Here is a 22,635-nt window from a genome sequence, read left to right as displayed (position 1 = left end):
TTCGACGAGCAGCAAGCCTCTCTATTGAATTAACTATTTCCGGCAAAACGGTAAAATCCACCTAACGCCGGTCTTGCTAAGGAATACCCGGATTTTACGACTATCCTGAAAGTAGAGAGTTTATCTTCCCATCTACCAGCTTTGTTTCGAATTTTACTCGACAGTTACCGACAAATACAGAGCCAAAATATTACACAGTTGTATTCTGCTGACTGCCCGTTTATCAGCAGCCTACAACCCATTATACTATACATTCTACTTACTTCCTTTTCTCGGACACGCATCGCGGTACCTGAACATCCAATTTGAACGCATCATTGCTCTAAATGAACATTGGTTTAAGCTTTGAAAGAAATTTTTTTTTATCACTCGATTATCGTACGCAGATTACGGGAAACAAAACGTTTTCTTCCATCAGTTACAAGCTGAACATAAATAATATTGCTGATACAAATCAAAGTATCGATTAATTTTCTCAATATATTATGCCAAGTAAAGGAAGACGAGCAAATAAAGCGAACATTTTCAATTCCATGCATGAAATCATTGCACAGCTTTGATTTTGTGTTAGTGACAACGACGCAATCGCGTCTTTTCATGCATTCGGCAGCTTATCACGTAATCAGCAACACGCGAAATGTTAGGGTTTAAGTATAGAGTGCAATACTCTTTCGCAATATTCAGTTTTGCTAGCAACAAGGAAAATTACGTACAGTCACATGGAAGTGAGGCAAGGTATCAAATTTGGTGTTAGATATTCGCATGCACATTTCAAAATATGCAGAAGACACGTAACCGAGTAGGAAGTTTTTTTTTATTTTATGTCATTTCTTATACAAAAATACGAAATAATCAAGTACATAATATGGTAACGTTACACGACTGTACTCAGTGCCTATTTCATTTTATCGCAAGTTACGTACAAGCTATTTCTTAGCATTAAACATATTTTTGATAGCTAGTTTAGAATAAAAGTAAACGAAAGAAAAAGAATATCAATAACTGTACGTTGTATACGTGTCCCGCATCTTCCATTATGATATTTAAACCGTAAAATTTCAATCGAAAGAATACAATTCAAAGCCAAGCACCAAACTTGGTGGGGAAACTAAAATTGTAAAAAGAATAAAATATCATGAAAATGATTCAATTATCTGCAGAATTTGGAATTGTGCTCAACAAAGCGACAATTATTTTACACATATTATGTTCTCGCTACATGTTATGGATGCTCTCTCCACAATATTTTAAAACATGAATAGATGTCCTTAAATCTGGTAAGCTGTTTCGTTTTAACGAAAAAAAAAAGGTTGATGAGTTTTTATACAGTTATATGTCTACCGTGTGTACCTTTAAATACTATCCAGCTGATTAGGAGTTGTTGACGATATTCAAATCCTAAATAATCAGTAAATAAATACATGAGAAACGAATCCGTGTTACATGTCATGACACCCAATTTCTACCGCCATACAGCGCCGTTCACACAGTGCTTAGACTGACAATGAGTGCATTATCTTTGTACTGTTTTTTATTCATTATGTTCGATACTAAACCTGGATTCTATTCCGGGTTCTCACAGCCTCAAACAGTTAGTCATCAATATACAGGAACACTTCTTACTCCAAATCAATTATCATTAATTCTGGAGACTCTCTAGTACTACTTATTGCACTATGAGCACCGGACTGGGTTTTTTGTGGCGACAACGTCCCAGTATTAGGTTTTTTATTCGAACTTTGTGATGGGTTTGAATCATCATCGCTGTCTGATATTAGATCGATGACAACAGCACGTTTCTTCTCATTTGGCGACAGTGGTGATGGGTTGGTGGACTCATCTGAAAATAAAACGTGTTGTACGAACATCAGAAGATTAAGGTACACCTTTACAAGTAAATTCGATTCCAATCGCCTCTCATTTAAACAGGTCAGCAATAAGGTTAACTCCGGTAGCTTGTAGCCAAACGTAGTAGTGTATGGAGCAGATATGATGTGTATTTTCTAATAGGCGTAGGGTAGACGCTAGTGCTGGCAACCTGATTTTTGTCCCGTTAAAATAAGGGGGCTCAGAATCGACCCTACCTGGGCGTAACTTTGCTCAAAATTAATCAGCATTACTTTCAATAATAACATTTTTTTTTCAATTTTCAAAGTGAAATTCCTAAAACTTCTACGAAAATAATGGAGGGGTTTACCAACTTACCAAGATCTAGCGTTTCCACTTTCTGTAATGATTTAACCTCAGCATTAACTTGATTTTTATCTTTGTCTTTGTCTTTATCTTTTTTTATAACCAAATTTTCCCAGGAGCCATCTTGTAATAACTGTATCTCATTACCATCAGGCAGTAACTTATTTGAATTCAATACTTCTTGGAAATAACCATCAATAACCAAGTTGTCATAAAGTGCAGGTTTGTCACAAACAGGACAATTCCATGTGGGCTTTCGTTCGTTCATTTGCAGAAATAAAGAAGCGTCAAAACATTGTAGATGCAAACAAGTCGAAGCTCTGCAAGGTGTACTCATCCTCATTTTTCCCAGTGGGCAAGCCAGTGAAACTCTCAATGAAGTTGTCGCTATTTCACTATCTGCATCTTCATTCAGCTTTTCTTTTACTGAGAGCAAAAAAAAGAACAGAATCATGATTCAGCCAAAAAAGCAGCCTGAGTCTCAGGAAATTCAGCTGATAAAATTTGAAGGCGTTATCATTGATTAAATTTCAACACTTTGAAACAAAATGCTGAATCACAGTAATGAGTGTTAAATAGATTAAAGGTATCGAAACTATCGGAGTAGAAGTACTTGATTAAATTCAACTTACTTAGTCCGCGAGTGTAGTCGGAATGTCTGACACCTCTGCTTTTCAATCTAGCCAACAATTCTGAGCTTGTCAACTTTCTAACAAGATAAACAGCAATAGCATATCGTCTACCATAATCTGCAGACCATGAGACATGTATTTGATTTCCTACTGTTGGTGATAATTTCACTAATGGACTTATATTCACTGGTCTAGGTGGTCGCTTAGGTTCGACACCAGGCTTGTTAGTTGGTATGGGATTCTGAAGTTATAATAAAAAATGTTTTGGATGGTATAATGGTGATATATCAACTATAAAGATAAATAAGAATCGGGTGACTTTAAAAAACTTGAATATATATATATAATACCGGTAATGGGCATAGTTTTCCATTGACTTTAACTATGATACTAGGTGGAAAGTAGTCCTCCTGTTCGCAAGAAGTTTCTTGCAAGCAAAATCGCATCTGAACCTGTATAATGAGTACAACAAACATTTAGATTGTAAAACCTCAGGAAGATTTTTGTTACACACAAAAAAATAATACTTCAAACATGTTTCTAAATATATACAAAAGATAAACAATAGCAATAACCGTGATGTTCGAAAAAATGCTATTGCCTTCTAGCTATTGACCGTAAAATATTAGAGCACACCACCTGTACAGTATAGTCCATTTTACTCCCAGCACGGCAGTCTCGTGAGCTAGCAATGTCTGTAGACTGTTGTGGCGTTAAGTGAAATGTGAAAGTGCCTTCTTGAACTCTCATAGATCCTTGTGGCATAAGACTCGAAGGCTTCAACAGCTCTCCAAGCAGGTCAAAGAATGGTAGCTTTTTAAGCCTGACATCAGGGTGAACTGGATACTGGTTTGGTTGTTGTAATTGCAGGGGAGGCGGTAGTACTTTTGTTGGATAGGGATAAGGATTATAAACAGCACTAGACGAGCGTTGCTGAAATTAACAGATAGTTTAGCACTTTACAAAATAAGTACTTCAATTATCTTCAAATGAAAACCAAATCTACCTGCGGTGTAACACTGGTGTATCCAGTTGGTTGGTAAACAGATGATGTTCTCGGTGCCACTTGGGATTGAGGCATCGATGCCTGATGCGCCGGGGGCAAATCCTTCCCACTTGAAATAGATGATTGGGCCTGCTGTTGTTGACTCATTGCCTGAGCATGGCCTTGCCTAAAACAATTGGATTAAGATTCAGGAACAAACAAATAAACATGTTCCTACTCCTTACAGAGTCAATGGATATCTTAGAAGTGACATAGTTAATGTAACTCTGACTTACCTTGTATAATAGTTACGGGAATGCATGTTTTGATCGATTTGAGGCTCACCGTTGTCGCCACCTTGACCATACAGCTGATGTGCGGCAAGTTGATCTTGCCTGTGACACAGATTTTTATTGTACTGACAATATGAGTGACAGAAAGAACTATGTGTATTTATTAATAAATCAGCAAAGTATCACCGTTTCAAACTGGTTCCATTCATTTTATTAGAACATGGCTGTTTAATTATGAACTGTGACAGCTGTTACACGTTTGATGTAATCCTTAAGTATTATTGTTCTGACAGATAACTAGCCAAAGGGAATGAAAATTGGTATAAATATTGGCTTACTGTATGGTTCTATAAAGGTCGCGAATTTTTAGCTGCACAGGATGGGATCGAAGGCGTAATAGTTCCAAAGCTCGTGTTTGAAGTTCGTTTTTTCGACCTGATTTGTTTCGCCCAGCAAAACCCAAAAGCATCTGAAGTTCAGATACTCGAAAACTTAATACCATACTCTGAAATAGACAATTGACATTTTTATAGCCATAATGGCCCAAGATAATTATAGACAAACTGAGACTTCACAGAATGAGAAAATGTCTTTAATGATAACAACATTAGGCAATAACGACAAATTCTTCCTGCTAGAAAATCGTACCGTTTCTGTCTAGCTATATTCTCAAATGTTATTACACTCTATAGTACTAGTCGGAAAAATATATAATCAAATATGACAATTTTTCCCAACCTGCCATATACGAAGTGCACAAAAGTAAACTCTTGTGCCCAAAGTAGATAGATGGGGAGGCAATTCCAAAAAATTTTGTAGAGTAAAATATGTTGATTATTTGAATAGCGTGATGCATAAGCTAGAGATAGAGGTTACCCATTGTAGTTATCAGTTGCTCCTACTTGCCGTCTCGTATCCGCATTCCTGTGTTATGCTTGAGATACACGAGAAGTTTCCGAATTGAATGAAGATACGTTTACGAAAATATGGAAGTTGGAAATTGGACGAATGTGAAGAAAAGCGAAAAGCCGCGTGTGAAAATAAATGTCGCTTAGTATGATCAAACGCAGCCTTGCTTGCGTTGGCAAGACATTGGAAGAGTTTGGATATGTGAATGTTCGATAATTGGTGAAAAATAAGACACGGAAAAATCAATGACTCAAGTTTCTGGAAGGCATTTAACATGTGGCTCGTTTAAGTCAAGATAATAAGATCTATTTTATTCTCGTCCTACCTTCAGTTCTTCCGTATCCGCCATCTTCCTCGACGATTTTTTTTGCGAAGCCGTCTTGTCTGCTGTGCTTCCCACCACTTGAAGAAAATTCCCGTTCGTTTCCCGCGTTGTACGCCGAAATTTTTATTTTCGCTGTAATATGCTGAGCACTTTTATGTCCAGCGTCACAGAAGACTGATCACTCTTTATCTTAATTGTTATTGTATTTTGGAAAAGCCTTTAGTGGCCTTTGACGATCACAATACGTCTGGGTTCATGGAATTATTCAAGTTTCCTTCAAGTTAAGACTTGGAAGTGAAATTTAAACAATTATTTGAAATTGTTCGGAATAGACTGCGTACTGGCTGCGTTTACTCCGAAAATTTATCTTTTTCCAAGGCTATGCTCCAAAATTAGTTGACAGTACTGTCAGCAATCTTTTATCTTTGTTGTATTTCAAGTTTGACCACCAGTTCTGTTTCTAGTTAGTGAATTATCAACGGTCGCAGCTCATTTCGGAACACACCCTTCTATATGGGTAGCCATAGACCGCTAGCCAATGTCCACGTGCGCCATCTGTGTAATTTTCATGCAACAGGGCTATGAGAACGACTGTAAAATATTATATAAAAGATTTCTCTCTGATATAAAGATGTATATTATATTATATATGCACACAAAAAAATCAATTTGATAACTGTAGAATATCTGTCAACGGTAGAGGATTATTCTTATTGTAGGGCAATAATTCACGCGCATTCTGAACGTTGCTATAACTAGTTAGAACGGAACAATCATGTAAGAGTCAAGAACATTAAGATCTTACCTACGACATGCCTACGACTAAACCGGAAGTTTTACAAACTTGAAGATTCCTGGTATTTTGGAACATTCAATTTCGTTCCTTCAATTTTTGACTAAAGATATTCGAAACTGCTAGCCTTATGGACTGCTGAAGGGCGAGGGGGAACGTTACAATATTCTGCTACGCCGACTTGATCTTGCATTAGGATCCCGCGGATTGGGATGAGACGAGTCAGTTGTTAAGTGCAGGGTGGTGGAATTACACCCAAACCTGCCCAGTAGAGCTGGCAAATTACTATCAAAAATAACGCAGGGCTAGCTGGCAGCCTCCAACAGTGTCCATCGTTTCACAAATTGTTACCGAGAAGTTGTTATAATGTTTACAAATATTGTTTTTGCATTGGCAGATTAATTGGAATTGTCTATGGCATAGCAATTTTCGAATTGCGGTTTGCATTGCAGACTGTAGCAAACAAGTGTGCTTTGATTTCCACAGATACACCAAAGGTTAATGAGAAATTTGAGAGAAGATCAAAAAATTCAATAAATATCTACCTCCCGCTGATTTTAACTAATTTCTCGAGAAGTTTCTTCCCTTAAATGCCGATACACGCATGCAAACACGGTCGTGCAATTGACGATGCACTTGAACTCGGAAGTGGATGCGTTTACACCAATGATTCAGACGTGTTCTCAAATCAAATTTAATCAGACTTCAATGCTCGAACAGCTCCAAACAACCTGGACTGGGTAGACGGATCTTATTGTTAAATGTGTTTTTGAAGCGAAAGAAATGCTGCACGAAGTTTTATTGTCTCTTTGGGGTTGCACGACTAATGTCGTACAAATTATAGACACTGATGTAAGAACTGCATCGTTTATGGAGTTGACAGTTGTCAAGATATAACCTCCAAAATCTGACAAACTATGTTTACAGTTTTTAGAAACCGAAAAGATTCTACACCCTGGAGAGCAAGCTTTGATTAAAAAAATTCTAGGCATTGCGGAGGAATGTAATGCAGTGAGAAATTTTATAAATGCCCATACGTCTGTTATTGGTGCTCCGAATGACGCAACTGGTACAATATATTACCAAATAACATTCACATTAAAAGTAAACTAGCAAGATTTGTTCATGCAAAATATCTGAATTACACACTATCAACATTTCTTCAAGAATTTTCACTAACCCACAATTGACAAATTTAAAACATCTCCGACTATATCAAGGTTAATGCTTTATAACTGTCTGATTGCAATGCGATTGACATGATGCTATTTTGCTTACACAGGAAATTTGAAATGGGGCCTTTATCTGCAGGCCTTATGTGACGGTATGGAACAAGCAATACAGCCGTTTCGCGAAGATGTTATCGAATTGGAAAAAATCGTGCTGAATGACGCGTACACGCCATTGACCTTCATACTATCACGAATACAAAAATATCTCTGTTTATTCTCAGTTCTGAATTCCATAATAAGTGAGGTACACATATCTCTGAATTGTTGACTCATATTTGCGTTTTGTTTTAGTTAAAACAAAAATTGGTCGGAATTATATACTTTAAAATCACTTGTTATCAATCAGGAATATAGATGAAAGGTCAAAGTAAAGAAACATTATGTGTGATACATGTACTGTTTTAGATTCGAACCCAAAAAGTTCATGGCTGTAAAGTGTTACAATACTTGCATCAACACATGCACACTGGGGTACCTGAAGTGCGGCAGGCTTTAGAAAAGTATGTGAGCTCAAAGATTCTTCTATTTTTATAAAATTAAAAATGACACTCATATTATCGATCAATTTGATATACTTTCAGGATGATGTATTGCTGTCATGTCGTGTTTTATAAACAACTATCCAGTTGGCTCTTATACGGAATTCTGGAAGATGTTCATAACGAATTTTTTATTCAAAGAGCATCTGAACCACAGGATAGTTTGGTTCTAGCTAAGAGTAAAGACAGTTCTGGTATAGCAGATGAAAAATCATCAAAAAATTTATGTGCAGACATGTGGGATTACGAAATAAAAATCCATGTACTGCCATCTTATATAAGGCCATCATTAGCGCTTAAAATATTGACCATTGGTCAAACTATTATCATGTTTGGAAATGATCCCAGACAAAAGAAAGGTATACTTTTAGTGTTATTGTGCTTGAATCACTAAACCTATCATCCACTGCAACAGATGTGTATTAAACTGATTTGTTTTTACATACAATTCTATTAAAAATATTTGGAGTTTTCTAAATTTTCGAAATAGATGAAATAGAGAAATTTTTTCTAAAACGAATTAACACTTTAATTTCCAGATCTGAGTATATTCACAAAGGCTGAAAACTCAATATGGGGTGCAAAAGAGTACGAGCATTTTCACGAGTTACAAAATTTGAAAAATAAAAGAACTTTTGATATAATTGAATTTGAAAGAACTGTTGATGAACTCAAACAGTGTGTCACTGAACACTTATGGAGAGTTGCGGTTGAAGAAGCACAGCTTATGCATCAAATTAAACTGATAAAAGACTTTTTTTTACTCGGTCGTGGTGAATTGTTCCTTGAATTTATTAGATTAGCAGGTCACATATTAAATAAAAAACCGACTAGTCATACTACCAGGGATATAAATTTATCATTCCAAATAGCTGCACGGAAAATGCTCCTACATGATGAGAGCACAACGGAAAGTTTTGACTTTCTTGTTCCTGTCCCAGAGATTGAAAATGAAGTTGGTGAAGATCCAGAAGATGGTGAATTTTCAAGAAGAGAACGCGAAGACCCCATTGGTAAATAAACCATTCCCATTAATATTGCTGAATCATGACTAATGTCAACATTTTGCATGAATTGACCATGAAATTTTTAATTGCAGACACAAGAGGATGGGGACTGATTCAGCTTCAGTACAAAGTAGTCTGGCCATTACATTTGTTGTTCAGTCCAATGGCGTTGTGCGATTACAATACATTATTTCGATTTTTGTTGAGAGTAAAAAAAACACAAATTAATTTACAAAATCTATGGTCCGAACATATGCGAACGAAAAATGTGTAAGTTCATTTATTTATTGTTAGTAGTGAGAATGAATTGACCGACCACACCAGTATTTACTTCATGTCGCGAAAAAATTAAACACATATTGGCATTACTTCAAAAGTAGGAATTTCGAATCTCTTGTAAATACGTAACTAACTTTTAATGTATTTCCAAACAGTGATATTGGAGTGATGCAGTTGAGAAACAACTTGATGTTTGTTATCAACAACTTACAGTATTATTTACAAGTAGATGTACTAGAAAGTCAGTACACAATTATGGAAAATACTATGAAAAATACCCGCAACTTTGAGGAGATTCAAAAAGGACATTCTGTATTTCTAGCCAACATTATGTCACAAACTTTTCTGTTCCAAGGTTCCAGTGATAAAGTCAACCCAGTAAGTTTCTTTTCAAATTATTCACTTCTTTTCGAGTTACATATTTTAAATATCACAGTACATTTCAATGTAGCACATATGTTTGCAACTAATCAGCATTAGTTAAACTAGGATCAGATATATTTATACTCTTGTACAAACATCTAAATTTTTTAGGTCAACAAGTTGATAAAAATATTGTTACGGCTGTGCGACGATTTCATACTGCAAGCACCCATGTGGGAATTGGGTAATTTACTAGTAACTGAAAAAGAAGAACTCAAAGCATTAGCCGACACTTTAAATAGTCTTATGGATTGGCTAACAAAAACTTTGAACAAAGTACGGGCGCAACCAGCAGGGACACATTTGGCACAGCTATTACTGCGACTTGATTTCAATAGATGGTTCAGTGGAAAATCTTGAATAGTTTCAGCAAACTTGTTCATATTGAACAGAAATGATGACCAAAATTTTTTTATATAATGCACAAGGCAAGTTGGTTAATTGTTTTGAGTTACCACGATTTGCTCTGCACAGGTATTTACTAATAGCAAAGCATGCATAGTAATAATTTCGAGTACGTCGAGTTACTCAAGTGTGAAATTACTGAACTCAGCTGCAAGTTGTATTGTAAATTATTTTGCATGGTACAGAAACATGAAGTGAATCTTATTTTGTTTTGTAAGCAAATGGCATGACATTAATTAGAGTAAGTACGATTACGGTATTGTTAGTGGGTAAGCAATGCTTGATTCTCTAACATATTGTTGAATATATCTTGAATAATACCCAGTCTTTTCCTAATCACTTATTTACTTCATTGTTAGTTATGAGAATGAATTTACCTATTATATCAGTATTTATTAAACTCTCCAAAATTAAATACATATCGGCAATACTTTCACAGCTTACGGATGAAATTCGAAAACAGATGTATTATATCTAAACTATAATTTAATAAAAACGTTATTTCTTGATAAAATTTTCAACGTAATGACTCATTTCTAATTTTAACATTGTAAAATTTCAAAATACACTATACTAAAGAATTCATTAATACCCTGGTAGAAGTACTCTGTTGAGATCCTCGATGTAAAATACGTACTTGAAGCTACAATAATAATAGTATTTTCGAGCTCACATTCGGAATGGTATGTGTGTTATTATGCAGGCTGAACTTTTCATAGTTAAACTTACATTGTATCACTTTTGTCTTACAATGAACACAGAATTCCTTTTTTTTTTCCTGTAATATGTTCAATGAAGAGACAGCTCATAAGAGAATTAACGTACATCAGGAAAGGTTACTTATTAGCACTCCTTTATGAGTGCTCCTTTCTTCATTAATCACTCTCATCTTCGTAGTCATTATCATCGTAACAATGATTAGCAGAATATTCCCTGTAACTCATTTGTATAGTATTTATAACTGCTGCGTTGCTAGCCAGTTCTTCTGGTATTAAATTATCACTGTTCTTAAGACTAGCATCAGCTCCAGCTTCCAGCAACATCTCTACAACTTCTAAATGTCCATGGTTTGCTGCTGCATGTAATGGTGTATCTCCCATTTTATTCTGGAATAGACCAATTCACTATTTATTTCTATAACCTTTTGATACATATTTTCATTATTCTAAGTCTTATACCTGTGCATCGACTGCAGGATTAGGCAGACTCAAGAGCTCTTTAACACAATCGATATGGCCTGCTCTAGAGGCCCAATATAATGGAACATTTCCGGCAGAGTCTAAGCCAGTACCTGAGACTCCACCTTTCAAGCATTCTCTTAAGAATGATATATTGCCACGTCTTGCAGCTTCATGGAGTGGTAACTCGACTTCTTGTGTTTGTTCTTCAACTGGGAGTAATTAAATACAAATTTAATATATCATACAATGACAAAGTCTTATATTGTTCAACATAATCAAAACACTATACAAACCATAATTGGCTGGTATTAGCCCTTCGCGATTATTACACTTGGCCTTCCACCAATTTGGATCCGTGTCTTGGTCGTAGACATAGAGTACCTCATCTTCTTCAAATGACAGCTCATCTGGCTGCAAAGTAAGGAAAAACTTACCAAGTTGTAAAGGTAAAAAAAATAGTAACAAATTTAGGTTATTACTACTTACACGTAGCGCAGTATATTTGTACAGTGCTCTGACGACTTTCACCTTGCCTTAAAAGAGGGAAGAGATTAATTGTAACAAATAAATGACCATGAATATCTACAAAGAAAATAAAAATATCAAAACTCTTATATTATTTAGTTAGTAATTATTATTCGGGTTGTGTACTCAAATTTTTGAAAATTTTTAGACTCAAAGGATTATGTATATGACACATCAACCGGATGACAGTAATGTCCCATGCGATTTTAAGGTTAGAAACAGCGAAAAGACGCAATTTTTAAACTATTCTTGCTATATTTTGGAAAAGCGACTAGTTTACTTCTATTTTCGTACGTAGTTACGTAATTGAAATGTAATTTACCCGGTTTTGGAGCAGGTTTAGGTGGAAAAGGTGGTTTAACAGGCGAACTCACTTTGGTGGCCATTGTTTTACACTCATCAATCGTAATAATTATAACAATATTTTTAATCAGGTTTCGCGGGGTTCGCGGTCAGACAACTACCACACCCAACTCAATCCACCAAACATAGTTGACTCCAGAGAAGACAAAGCACAAACCCATTTTAATAAATCCATTAATATTTTTTATTTATTTACAAATATAAATATAGGTACGCAAGAAATTCAACATCTCTGAATACAAGCAGGGCATCACTGCAAGTTCTCATGGACCATTAACGACCTGATAATATTGGGAATAAATAACGTTCAGAATGTGTATTATTTCTTCTTTGAAATTTTCATAAAAAGCACCATATCTGGAAACAACAATAAGTAGGTATCAGAAACAGAAGTACTACATATTTTGTCAGAAGCACGGACCATCGTGTACTTACTGAAAAATACGACAAGTACAAACGCAACCATTACCCATACCCAGCACCTCCAATTCGATTTTGTATGTTCTTCTAATTTAACAGATTCCTTTTTCAACTTATCTGTGTTGATGTCTGTCAATTTCTCCGATTTGTCTAAAGAGGCGATATCGTTTTTGATTACAGTCCTGGCAGTGAGAGCATGCTCTTTCATGTTACCAATCATTGAAAGCATATTCTCAGCTATTTTCTCTTGTATGTTGCGGTTGTACTTTAAAATTGCATCTAAGTTCTCATCGTGAGCATTGGTATTGGAGAACCTTTGCCTCAGACCATCATCAGACAATCCTAGAAAAATGAAGGACCAACATGAAAATGATTATGTCCTTAGAAGCAGATATACACTGAGTTATTCCTCAAATTGTTTCCATTTGACAAAATGAATGGAAAATGGTAGTTTCGTACCTTTATCATTATTAAACAACTCATCTCGTAGTTGCTTGGTATATTTAGCAGTTGTTTTTTGATGTATTTGTGTTGCAATATTGGGCCGCACTGTATCTATACTAGATACCGGAGTCTTGGACAACATTTGAACTGCGGCTACCCTTTCCACGGGGTTTGATAATTTTGCAGTACCAACAACACCTTTCAAAAATTCAACTCGCCTATTATATTCAGTAATAGTGTCTTTAGATGGCTTGCTGTAAAGGTAATAATGGTATGCTTTAAAACACCATTGCATCATATTTTCATTATATGTAATAATTGCTTTTTAGAAACATTTATGTAAGCACTTTCATTTACTGAGTTATTCAGTTTCTAATTTTGTTGATAGTAAGTTGGATAATTACTTTGGCATTGTTTGCAGTTCATTTACTAAATCATCGAGTGCCAGTATGAACTGAAACAAACAAACCTGTGTTAATTAAACAGAATGTTGAAAAATGGCGAGAAATAGGTAGACACCTGTTCCAGATACCTTTTCAAGTCTCCAGTCGGTTTGCTGATCATCTTTAGCCATAAATTCACAACGTGTTAAAAGTCTTCTAACATTTATTTCTAACCTGGACATGGGAATCATTTTACTACTTTTAACCAACTAGAGATCTTTTTCGTTTATTCGGATAGAATGTTGTCCGGGAAATTTCTGGGGTTATAGTACTTAAATATGTGTATGTGCGAGAAAAAGTTTCAAATTGGTATTTCGCACGTTGTTTTCAGTTCGCGTGTCCCAGCGTATGTAAAATAATATCGAATAGAGTTTCATTACTATTGTCATTACATTAAAAATGTGATAAACAATCGTATTGACATAACCCGCATTGGGTGACAAGTCAGTCCGTTCGAATTTGTCGCATAAGCGTTTTGCGTAAGGAATTCGTACTGTTTCTGATTACGCCTTTGTGAGTGAGGCGTGCGCCGTGTACGAGTTTCTAATTTGAATTTTGTACTATAGATTTTGATATAATAACGTATTTGAAAAGCGTATTCTGATATCGTTCATTGGTGATTCGGAAGTGATTCATTCGGCAAAAGAAACCGTGGCGCGTCGTGTGGTCACGTGGCACCGGTCGACCAATACCTAAGAGCTTTAGAAAAGCGGATCGATAAATAGTCTCATCCTGTTTTGAGTAATATATTACTTTATATCAGTTAATATCCACTGTATGGTATATTCTGAAACAACAAAAAGATAAATCCGATATTTTTCAACTGATTTGTAAATCTGACTCGGATTTGTTTCTGTTTGCACAAATGTGCGGGACAAGGCACCGGCTGTAGTGGATTCTGGGTAGGCGCAGGAAGTGCCGGGGAGGGACGCCGCTCTATTCCAACTTTCCCGGCTCGTTTCGGGCCGCCATTTTTTACTCCGGGTAGCGCGTGGATTTCGTGTCGTTTAGTATCGCGTTATTTTACGGAAATACTGACTTGGTGAGTAGAATAGTTCCACAGCAATATTCCTTAGTCACAAAGCTACAGATTGCCGCTTAACTTGTACGTAAATTTATAACGGAAACAGTGGTTTCTTGAAGAAACAGGGATACTGGTAGTATTCTCCGTTCTGACCACGCCATTGTGTAGGTACGCTCCGCATCGCGCAATCTTTCGATACCAAGATCTTCTACATTTCGTAGGTTCTCAAAGGGGCCAAAATGCCGGGTTTTAGTAGTGTGGGCACGTTCAAAATCTTCATCGGTAATTTGGCCGACAAAACAGCAAACGGCGACATCAAGCCTCTCTTCGAAAAGTACGGCAAGGTCGTGGAGTGCGATGTTGTCAAGAACTATGGATTCGTCGTGAGTATGCCGCTTGGCGTCTTCAATCAATAATTCAATTTCTGGGTACTAAGAATGATCTGAACTGATGCAATCTTATGGCGTCTCATTTTCAGTGTTCATTCTGTCTATCGAAATTTCCGTTTTACATGTAACATGGGCTCTGAAATTATTTCCCTTAATAAGCTGCTGGAAATATAGTTTTAAATTCCGTCATAGCTAGTTGCCAATTTTAGAATTGTTTAGTCAGATAGTACGGTATAAAACGTTTCGCAAATTCGTCGACCTTATAAAAACTGTCATCATCTTGTGACTGCTGCTTTTTCTTTTAAATTTCCTCACTATATTTCGAAATACATGAGGACGAAGGTGGTAACATTACTGTAATAATGCATGTTCAGAAAAATCATTACTTTGCACCTGTAAGAATGTCTAAAATTTAGTAAACCATGATAAATAAAATATACCTACATTTTGCAACGCGAACTCTTTAATTAATACGATTTTTTCAATGATTTTTCGTCATGTTAACATTACTAAATTCAGCGTCGTATAAATATCGCATTTTTTTTGTCTATATGCTGTTCCAGTTCATATACCATGTTGATTTGGTTGCTTGAGTCAAGATTAAGCTTGTACTGAGATACTCGATTACTTGTATTCAGGGAATTGTATTTTTTTTTTTTTTTTTAAATCAAGTTTTGCACCTCAACCTAATTAAACTATTTCTTGTTAATAACTAATTTGAACATATAACTAATTAAGTATAGTAGTGGAGATGAGATTATCGTATGTTGATAATTGAGTCCCAGTGTATTAAAAATACCTTGAGTGAACATGTTGCAAAGAGACAATGTAATAGTTTTAAACTGGTGAATGGGCCTCATTTGTTATGGAAATTTTTTAGCACATGGAAAATGAAGAAGCTGGTAGAAATGCAATTCAGAATTTAAACGGACATATTGTACATGGCCAGCCGATAAAATGTGAGGCTGCCAAGAGCCGAAAAGGGCCAAACACTCCAACAACAAAGATCTTTGTTGGCAACCTCACGGATAATACAAAAGCACCTCAAGTACGCGAGTTGTTTGCCAAGTTTGGAACGGTTGTTGAATGTGACATTGTGCGAAACTATGGATTCGTTCATTTGGAAGCAACTGGTGATATTAATGACGCTATTAAGGAGCTTAATGGACAAATGGTAGATGGCCAGCCCATGAAGGTTCAGATTTCTACTAGCAGAGTACGGCAAAGGCCGGGTATGGGTGACCCTGAGCAGTGCTATCGCTGTGGACGCGGAGGCCATTGGTCCAAAGAATGTCCTAAAGGTGGTATGGGAGGTGGACCAGATAGAAACGGCTTTAGAGACCGAATGTTTGGCCGTGATCCTTACCCACCACCTCCTCCACCACCCTTCCTCCGTGACAGACTTATGGGAGGCGGCCGCTTTGGTGTAAGTAGATTGGTTGTTTAGTTTTTGTGGAAATGACAAATATTTGAACAAATTATTATACAGGGTTTTCAATGAAGGTACTTTTTTAACTACTTGTACTTTCAACATACTCAAAATTGTCTCAAAAAGGCAATTTTTGTTTCTGAGGACCTGCTGATTTCAAATGTCTTGTGGCTACCTCAATTCTGATTCATGATCTAAGCAAAAATCAAAAAATGAATTTTTCTTAATATTATTTTTTGATTCTTTTACTTAATAGGACTATGAAAGTTACTACGACAGGCGTGGATTTGATGACTCAAGAGATCTCTATGAGAGGAGATTTTCAGGCATGGGAGGCCCTCGTGAAATGGGTAGCTCGATGCGTGGGCGCGATTTTCCGATGCCTCCACTTCCTCCTAGACGAGACCCTATGCCACCAATGCCTCCCATAGGTATGGCGTCTATGCGAGACAGCGGATTCTCTCGTGGCAATGACTATGGCATGTTCAGCCGACGATCACCTCCACCAAGTGGGAACAACGGCCGGTTCAGGTGAGTAGAGCCTGCCCGCCACATGTCATCCCGTCCAACTTAACATTGTGAACGTTCAAGACTGGATTTACAACTCATGTGAATTGCCAATTGGAACAATCTTTCATCTGCTTAGATTTGTCTTACATCATGAGTATTACAAGGCAGATTTCAGTTTAAGGCTGATCTGTACTTGATGTACAGTGTAATATGAGTTTTGTTATTGCTGATGCAATGACTTCATTTTTAACTCGGACTTAATGTGTCTTATGTTAGTAGGATTATCTTGTGTAGTGTTGAGTTGCAAACCATTTAAACTTCAGACTATTAACATTTTGAAATATTTCATCCTGTTAATCTTAATAGATGAAACTACTCTGAAACGAGACTATTTAACAATGTTCAATAGTACTGTTGATTTGCAAAACGCATGGGCTGTATATTACAGTGGGCAATAATACTCTGGTTCAGTTGTGAACTGCAATTTGCAATCCTATGGGCTGTAAATCCAGCCTAACGCTGCCTACTATATGTGAGTGGCTCAATTCTGTATATCTTATTACAAATAGATTTTTTTTACCTCTGCAACAGTATTCAATGCTTTTGTTAAATTGCACTCATAATAATGACTGTATTTTATATTTCAATAAACTGACGGAATTTTGCATAAGTTGCATTTGGTTTCTGTAGTCTTAGATATAGTATCATCTATTACTGTAACTATTGTATAATACTTGTAATTTAATCTTGACTCACTGAAAACTGACAATCGCGATTTACTTAGTTTGAAGTATTATATTTTGACATCTTAGGCGATGCGTAGCTTATACAGTACATTGCAAAATAATAGCCATTGTATAAAGTATGTATTTCTATCAAACATTGTTGCAGAATATTTTATGATTTTATTTATTTTTTTTTCCCTAGTAAATCAATATCATATGTGCTTACAAATAAATAGCTCAGTGCAATACACGTTTTATTGAAGCATGGAAACAAGTAAACTTTGTGTTTCTTGAATGTAACGGAATATGAGGTGATCTTCAAAATCAAAAAGATATACATTAATCTCGAGTCACAAAATATGGCACGGTAGGCTGCGTTACGGATGCAAAAAGTTTACCAGGCATCAAGATTTAAAGTACAGTTTCATTTTAGCTTAAACCTTGCAGTATTCAGCTATAGATTTTCTTTATGATCTTTCAAGAATAAATGATAATACACTAATCTGTGGTGAAATATTCATTAATTTTTCTAATATAGTAATATGTTCTTGTAACCAATATTTAGGTACAATTAATATTTTGGTGAAGTTACACAAGTTAATTAAAATTAAAGCTGTCGTGTATATATCAAAATACACGAAATTATTCACAAAGTTAAGATCTGGACAGGGTAGAAACTAGTAATATCTGAGCGACAGCAGAGTCCATGATTTGTTATATCGCTGTTGTAGTAGAGGCATATACGAGGACTTCAGCCGAGATTCATTTGACGATCGTAGGTAAGTAAACGTACCACTGGGGCCCACCAGCCTAATCCTTTGTAACAAAAATCAATTCCTTGTTATCCTTTTCTGTATATTGATTATTCTGAATCGTGATTTCAAGGAATACGTTTTCCACCGGTCAAATGAACATAACGTATTTTTAATAGGACATGTATTATAAATCGAAAAGTCTGTGCGATCAAATTTGGAAGACGAGTCACTAATTAATTTCACCTTCGTTTTAACTCTTAGACAAACGATTATTGAACATACATCAGTTTTTCGAATAGAGAATTTGAAGGTTGCATAAAATCGGTTCTTGATGAGGGAATTGATAACATGTGCCGTACTTTAGTTGAGAATTGAATTTTTTCTTTTTTTTTTTTTCACACAAGTACATAGTTATTTCTATTTGCTCTTTTCCCAACCGTATGAATGATTCGGTTAGAAGCATTTTTATTCACAGAACATGTATCTACCTAGGTTTAGGAATGACGTCCACAGGGTAGTTTTTTGGAACTTCCGGTATTGTAAAAATTAATCTAACTAGTCAATCATTCCCTTTAATTTGTTCAGCGATTGTAAACAGTTAGAATTACCATCGGTCTGACCTGTTTCAAAAATTGGAATATATTTTCCTTTAGTTCCAACTATGTTTTTCTAATACACTATTTTCAATTATATTAATTATATAAATGTCATAATTCCGGATGTGTTACGCGAATTTGGATGTGAGACATGATTACAGAACAAGCGTCAAATTATTTTCTTAAATGAATCATCATTACAACAATTTTACTTGCCAGTTGAAATTTCTATTAGCATAAACGTAAATTGTATTTGGTAATAAGCAACACTACTGATTTCTCACCAATAGAAATAATTGAAAGATACCAAAATATGAAACTGAACATATAACTATTGCTATTGTATCACTTTTCTGTTTTTGTCACAAGTATTCACAAAATTTATGAGACTTGATGTGCTAATTTTGGCGATTTGCTTTTAAACGATATTTACAATATCAGCATAATTTATTCAGCACCATGTTGACTTGTGTCAACACTATCATTTTCTATCTATTTGCATATTTCTAATATTATAGAGATTTTCTCGTGATTTTGGGTTGTATCCAGCGTAATATACTTAATCGATGAACCTACATGAATTTCGATTCAGGATTTCCAATGTTAAGATGAGTAGGTAATGCGGAATTACCACTTTTCCCTTTTGCAAGACACGTTCGCCGTCGTATAGAGATCTCTTTAATGAAAACAACCTATCAAAACTCGAACATTCTATTATCGTATCGCAACAACCGGACGTTCCAACTGACGATGAAATTTTGGTTACCAGACCGGGAATACGAGGACCATCGCCGTCGCGCCGGTTCGCACCATACTAAAGCGTCGTGTCGGGATCGGATCGGAACGGTCGGTCTGTCTGTCGGTCTGTCGCTAGCAGGAAGCCCCGGGACCGAGAAACTCTTGGCCGTCAGTCTGCACGCGCGAAGATCTACCGCCCGCTCTGTCTGTGCTTGTGCTGCTCGCAGTACGCTTAAAAGAATCCCTGAGTTTGATAATTTTCTCCTTTTCCCCGTCATACCAGTAAATTGCTGAACAAATACTGAATATCTACTTTGCCGATTCCTAGCTATTATTTGTAGTCACTGTATTGAAGAGTGATTCAAAGTCCGGACCCCAGTAAATGTTTCTGCTGATTTTTAGTTTTGTTTTGTCCTATAAAATGTGTAGATACTCTTACCGCAATTACGCAGAGTTTCGTTTTGGTGTAATCTAAGCATTTTCAGTGTACAAAATTGGTAAGATATTATCAATGCAATGCAATGCATAGTTCTATCCGATTGCGATAAGCATGTTTAATTTAGGAGCAAGTTTAAAGCAACTTTTCCACAATCATGTCAATCCGTCGGGTCCATGAAATTAAGTTCTACTCAGGGCAATTAATCACTATTTATTTATCATAATTTCTTGACTATTTCGTAAAGGTTTAACGGAACCCGGACAAATTGAATTAACCTCCATTGACTTGAAATCAACTAGTAAATCTTCCTCACTCCGTAGTCCCGGATTTTTTTAATCACCCTGTATCTTAAGGATGAGGAAGAATAATATAAAATTCAATCACCTAGTTCTATAGGTACAACATACAATATTTCTGTATAGTTAAACACTGAATCAGCTGACCGTTTAAATACTATAGCATAGTAACGTAAAACATTTTATTAAGCTAGGATATATTGACTTAAAATTACCCGAGTTAAGAATAACAGATCCACTCGTTTAGTTTGTATCTCTATCACTTGAAGCATACCCGTTGGTTGTAAGTTTCTCTTGGTAATATTCGTGTTTTGAATAATTATAATAATAATAATAATAATAATATTTGCTGAAAATAATATAATACACTGTATTTGTGGAGTTCAAAATAACGCAGCGTGTCTTATTTAATTTTTTTTATCTTCCATATCTCGAACCCTGTGAGTTTCAACTACAAGCATGTTAATAGTAAACCGGCCGCGCTCCGCTGGCTTCCTGCGTCGCTCGCGTTGTACCGCGCTCGTTCGCGATCCGCGCAGCGCGATTCCCGTCTACTTTTCTATTTCAGCCTCCAATCACACAACATTCCTAATCCAATATCCATTTTCTTATCTACAGTCACACAATAAGATCCAAGCGTCACGTTCTGTTGTCGTGCTTGGTTTTTTTTTTTTTTTTTTTTTGTGTGTGAAATTAAAGCCTATCCGAAAATGAACGTAGAACAGAAACACATATATTAGGTATACACCAATGGGTTTATACTACTTAAAATATTTTCAATGGGCCAATTATCACTGTGATTTTGCACTTTTGACTCTTGTTTCTAAGCACATTCTAAATCTCAACACCAGTCCACATGTTTGAATATTTGACAGGCACAGAGCACATGTTTGACTAATCAGGAATGTGTAAAATACATATCCTTCTCTGCAGGACGATATTTGATATAGCCAATGAAGTTCCATGTAAATAACGCCCTAATAGATGTGTTCGTGTTCTAATATTGTAATACTGTACAAATCCTCTCTTCAGTGTGAATATGTCTTGTCTTAGATGATCAAATAAAGGAGCTTTTACCTATAAAACAAAAGTGGTTTGTTTGAAACCTTTTCACATATAAATTTACGTATTATTATTTCAGAAACATGGTTGCACTTCCAGAACTAAGTTACGACCAAGGCAAGCATCATTTTAGTTTTTACCTAATCTAAAGATATACGAGCTTGATGCTCATTTCATTTTTTAATTATAACCGTGACACAATTGCAAATTATTCTTATAAAAATTCACACGGTACCTTCAGTTTGTTCAGAGATCGGAGAATCACGAATGGCATTTCTTTAATTCCCGAACGCAAGTCGTGCTATTTGTAATATCGCTCAAAGGCTCAACTTTTTTCTTATCAGCTTTACTCAATTCTTTCACTTTCCTAATAGGTAAAAATTATTTCTGCTGCTCGTTTATTTAGGATAGACTAAAAAAATGACTAGTTTTGAGAAATTCGCAGTCATCCAGAATCATTGTATGAAAAATCTATAACGTAGCTAAATTAGACGAACTGTTTATCGACTGGTTATTAATCAATGGAAACTCACAGATGAATTACATATCATGGCCTGTGACAATATAAGAGATAGTTATATGAAGTTTCAAAATGAATTCTTGAATAACAATTGACATTTAAGATGGTGGAGGTGCAATCAAATGGTTACCATCTGATTAGAGTGTTTCGTGAACAAACTTTTTTATAAAAATTTATTGAACATATTCTTTTCAACTGTCCACACAGGTCACTTGTTTAATTCTTGTATTTTCTGACTTGTGGATATTTACAATGCGCGTAAACATTCTTCGACACAGGAATGATTCATAATTTTATTAGTACATTTCTTTTTTTTTTTTTTACAAGCATAGTCAAACAAGTAATCTGCTTGACTTGTTTTCAAATAATAGTGTTCAATTATATTCACATGCAATGAATTTCTAATAGAAACTTTAAATGGTTTATAATTGACATGAATTGCCTTAGTTATTTCAGGCATTTGCATGGATAAATCAACCAAATAATATTATTCATAGTAATTGGGAAGTTTGACCCATTTACGAAAATTTCCATACGAAATACTTTGGTCAGACTAGGTCTAGAAATGGTTCCTTGAAAATATTAAAATTAACTTTACTTAATATGGATTCCAGAGTCTAAACTTGAAGGCTCAAAGGTTGCGGCTGGCAAATGGGTTTAGGTGGTAGATCTATCTCCACTTTGCCTCGCATGGGTGCCAAACCACGTTCCGTCACACGAACACAACCGATCACTTCAAGTTTCGTAAGAAATGGCAGCGA

General features: G+C 35.7%; 5 protein-coding genes across 10 annotated transcripts; 2 read left to right on the top strand and 3 right to left on the bottom strand.

Annotated features, from left to right (window-relative positions):
- Window positions 1-796: 796 nt before the first annotated feature.
- Su(var)2-10 (E3 SUMO-protein ligase Su(var)2-10) lies at window positions 797-5,812 on the bottom strand. 3 transcript variants are annotated; one of them, XM_046608966.2, is made up of 9 exons: window positions 5,338-5,812; window positions 4,442-4,608; window positions 4,107-4,205; window positions 3,832-3,997; window positions 3,465-3,758; window positions 3,176-3,277; window positions 2,826-3,066; window positions 2,206-2,619; window positions 797-1,840 (listed from the first exon to the last, which is right to left on the bottom strand). In XM_046608966.2, the coding sequence occupies exons 1-9, from the start codon at window positions 5,359-5,361 to the stop codon at window positions 1,620-1,622; spliced, it is 1,728 nt and encodes a 575-aa protein (XP_046464922.1). In that variant the 5' UTR covers window positions 5,362-5,812; the 3' UTR covers window positions 797-1,619. The 3 variants fall into 3 exon arrangements, with proteins under 3 accessions (XP_046464922.1, XP_046464921.1, XP_046464924.1); XM_046608965.2 differs by lacking the exon at window positions 5,338-5,812 and adding an exon at window positions 5,010-5,305; XM_046608968.1 differs by lacking the exon at window positions 5,338-5,812 and adding an exon at window positions 4,980-5,109.
- Window positions 5,813-6,269: 457 nt separating this feature from the next.
- Grip75 (gamma-tubulin complex component 4) lies at window positions 6,270-10,571 on the top strand. Its single transcript, XM_046608969.2, has 9 exons — window positions 6,270-6,982; window positions 7,058-7,199; window positions 7,413-7,606; window positions 7,768-7,862; window positions 7,944-8,260; window positions 8,441-8,914; window positions 9,001-9,178; window positions 9,343-9,565; window positions 9,722-10,571. Exons 1-9 carry the CDS (start codon window positions 6,914-6,916, stop codon window positions 9,968-9,970), a joined length of 1,941 nt encoding a protein of 646 aa, XP_046464925.1. The 5' UTR covers window positions 6,270-6,913; the 3' UTR covers window positions 9,971-10,571.
- Window positions 10,034-12,229, bottom strand: LOC124210716 (osteoclast-stimulating factor 1-like). The gene is made up of 5 exons (XM_046608982.2): window positions 12,044-12,229; window positions 11,683-11,729; window positions 11,490-11,607; window positions 11,194-11,405; window positions 10,034-11,121 (listed from the first exon to the last, which is right to left on the bottom strand). The coding sequence occupies exons 1-5, from the start codon at window positions 12,105-12,107 to the stop codon at window positions 10,891-10,893; spliced, it is 672 nt and encodes a 223-aa protein (XP_046464938.1). The 5' UTR covers window positions 12,108-12,229; the 3' UTR covers window positions 10,034-10,890.
- A 27-nt stretch (window positions 12,230-12,256) lies between these two features.
- Window positions 12,257-14,057, bottom strand: Use1 (Vesicle transport protein Use1). 2 transcript variants are annotated; one of them, XM_046608980.2, is made up of 5 exons: window positions 13,481-14,050; window positions 13,353-13,402; window positions 12,964-13,202; window positions 12,520-12,846; window positions 12,257-12,441 (listed from the first exon to the last, which is right to left on the bottom strand). In XM_046608980.2, exons 1-5 carry the CDS (start codon window positions 13,580-13,582, stop codon window positions 12,404-12,406), a joined length of 756 nt encoding a protein of 251 aa, XP_046464936.1. In that variant the 5' UTR covers window positions 13,583-14,050; the 3' UTR covers window positions 12,257-12,403. The 2 variants fall into 2 exon arrangements, with proteins under 2 accessions (XP_046464936.1, XP_046464935.1); XM_046608979.2 differs by having other exon boundaries at window positions 12,257-12,846; window positions 13,481-14,057.
- Window positions 14,058-14,272: 215 nt separating this feature from the next.
- Window positions 14,273-22,628, top strand: lark (RNA-binding protein lark). 3 transcript variants are annotated; one of them, XM_046608970.2, is made up of 7 exons: window positions 14,273-14,433; window positions 14,637-14,798; window positions 15,685-16,230; window positions 16,490-16,764; window positions 18,200-18,247; window positions 21,434-21,471; window positions 22,489-22,628. In XM_046608970.2, exons 2-7 carry the CDS (start codon window positions 14,655-14,657, stop codon window positions 22,533-22,535), a joined length of 1,098 nt encoding a protein of 365 aa, XP_046464926.1. In that variant the 5' UTR covers window positions 14,273-14,433; window positions 14,637-14,654; the 3' UTR covers window positions 22,536-22,628. The 3 variants fall into 3 exon arrangements, with proteins under 3 accessions (XP_046464926.1, XP_046464928.1, XP_046464927.1); XM_046608972.2 differs by lacking the exon at window positions 21,434-21,471 and having other exon boundaries at window positions 14,280-14,433; window positions 22,489-22,627; XM_046608971.2 differs by lacking the exons at window positions 21,434-21,471; window positions 22,489-22,628 and adding an exon at window positions 19,589-20,684 and having other exon boundaries at window positions 14,280-14,433.
- Window positions 22,629-22,635: the final 7 nt, after the last annotated feature.

Source organism: Neodiprion pinetum, chromosome 1 (assembly GCF_021155775.2).
Source record: "Neodiprion pinetum isolate iyNeoPine1 chromosome 1, iyNeoPine1.2, whole genome shotgun sequence".
NCBI classification, from domain to species: domain Eukaryota; kingdom Metazoa; phylum Arthropoda; class Insecta; order Hymenoptera; family Diprionidae; genus Neodiprion; species Neodiprion pinetum.
This window is presented reverse-complemented; position numbering and strand designations above follow the sequence as displayed.

Bases quoted from the DNA above. Each gene is read 5' to 3' on its own strand.
- Grip75 (XM_046608969.2), top strand. From the start codon at position 6,914: ATGCTGCACGAAGTTTTATTGTCTCTTTGGGGTTGCACGACTAATGTC. The intron at 7,607-7,767 runs GTACACATATCT...GTACTGTTTTAG, and splicing joins TGAATTCCATAATAAGTGAG to ATTCGAACCCAAAAAGTTCA. The intron at 8,261-8,440 runs GTATACTTTTAG...TTTAATTTCCAG, and splicing joins TGATCCCAGACAAAAGAAAG to ATCTGAGTATATTCACAAAG.
- LOC124210716 (XM_046608982.2), bottom strand. From the start codon at position 12,107: ATGGCCACCAAAGTGAGTTCGCCTGTTAAACCACCTTTTCCACCTAAA. The intron at 11,406-11,489 runs GTTTGTATAGTG...AATTACTCCCAG, and splicing joins GCTAATACCAGCCAATTATG to TTGAAGAACAAACACAAGAA. The intron at 11,122-11,193 runs GTATAAGACTTA...GGTCTATTCCAG, and splicing joins ATCCTGCAGTCGATGCACAG to AATAAAATGGGAGATACACC.
- Use1 (XM_046608979.2), bottom strand. From the start codon at position 13,582: ATGATTCCCATGTCCAGGTTAGAAATAAATGTTAGAAGACTTTTAACA. The intron at 13,403-13,480 runs GTATCTGGAACA...TGTTTGTTTCAG, and splicing joins CCGACTGGAGACTTGAAAAG to TTCATACTGGCACTCGATGA. The intron at 12,847-12,963 runs GTACGAAACTAC...TCATTTTTCTAG, and splicing joins GTTGTTTAATAATGATAAAG to GATTGTCTGATGATGGTCTG.
- lark (XM_046608970.2), top strand. From the start codon at position 14,655: ATGCCGGGTTTTAGTAGTGTGGGCACGTTCAAAATCTTCATCGGTAAT. The intron at 14,799-15,684 runs GTGAGTATGCCG...GAAATTTTTTAG, and splicing joins TCAAGAACTATGGATTCGTC to CACATGGAAAATGAAGAAGC. The intron at 16,765-18,199 runs GTGAGTAGAGCC...TCGCTGTTGTAG, and splicing joins GGGAACAACGGCCGGTTCAG to TAGAGGCATATACGAGGACT.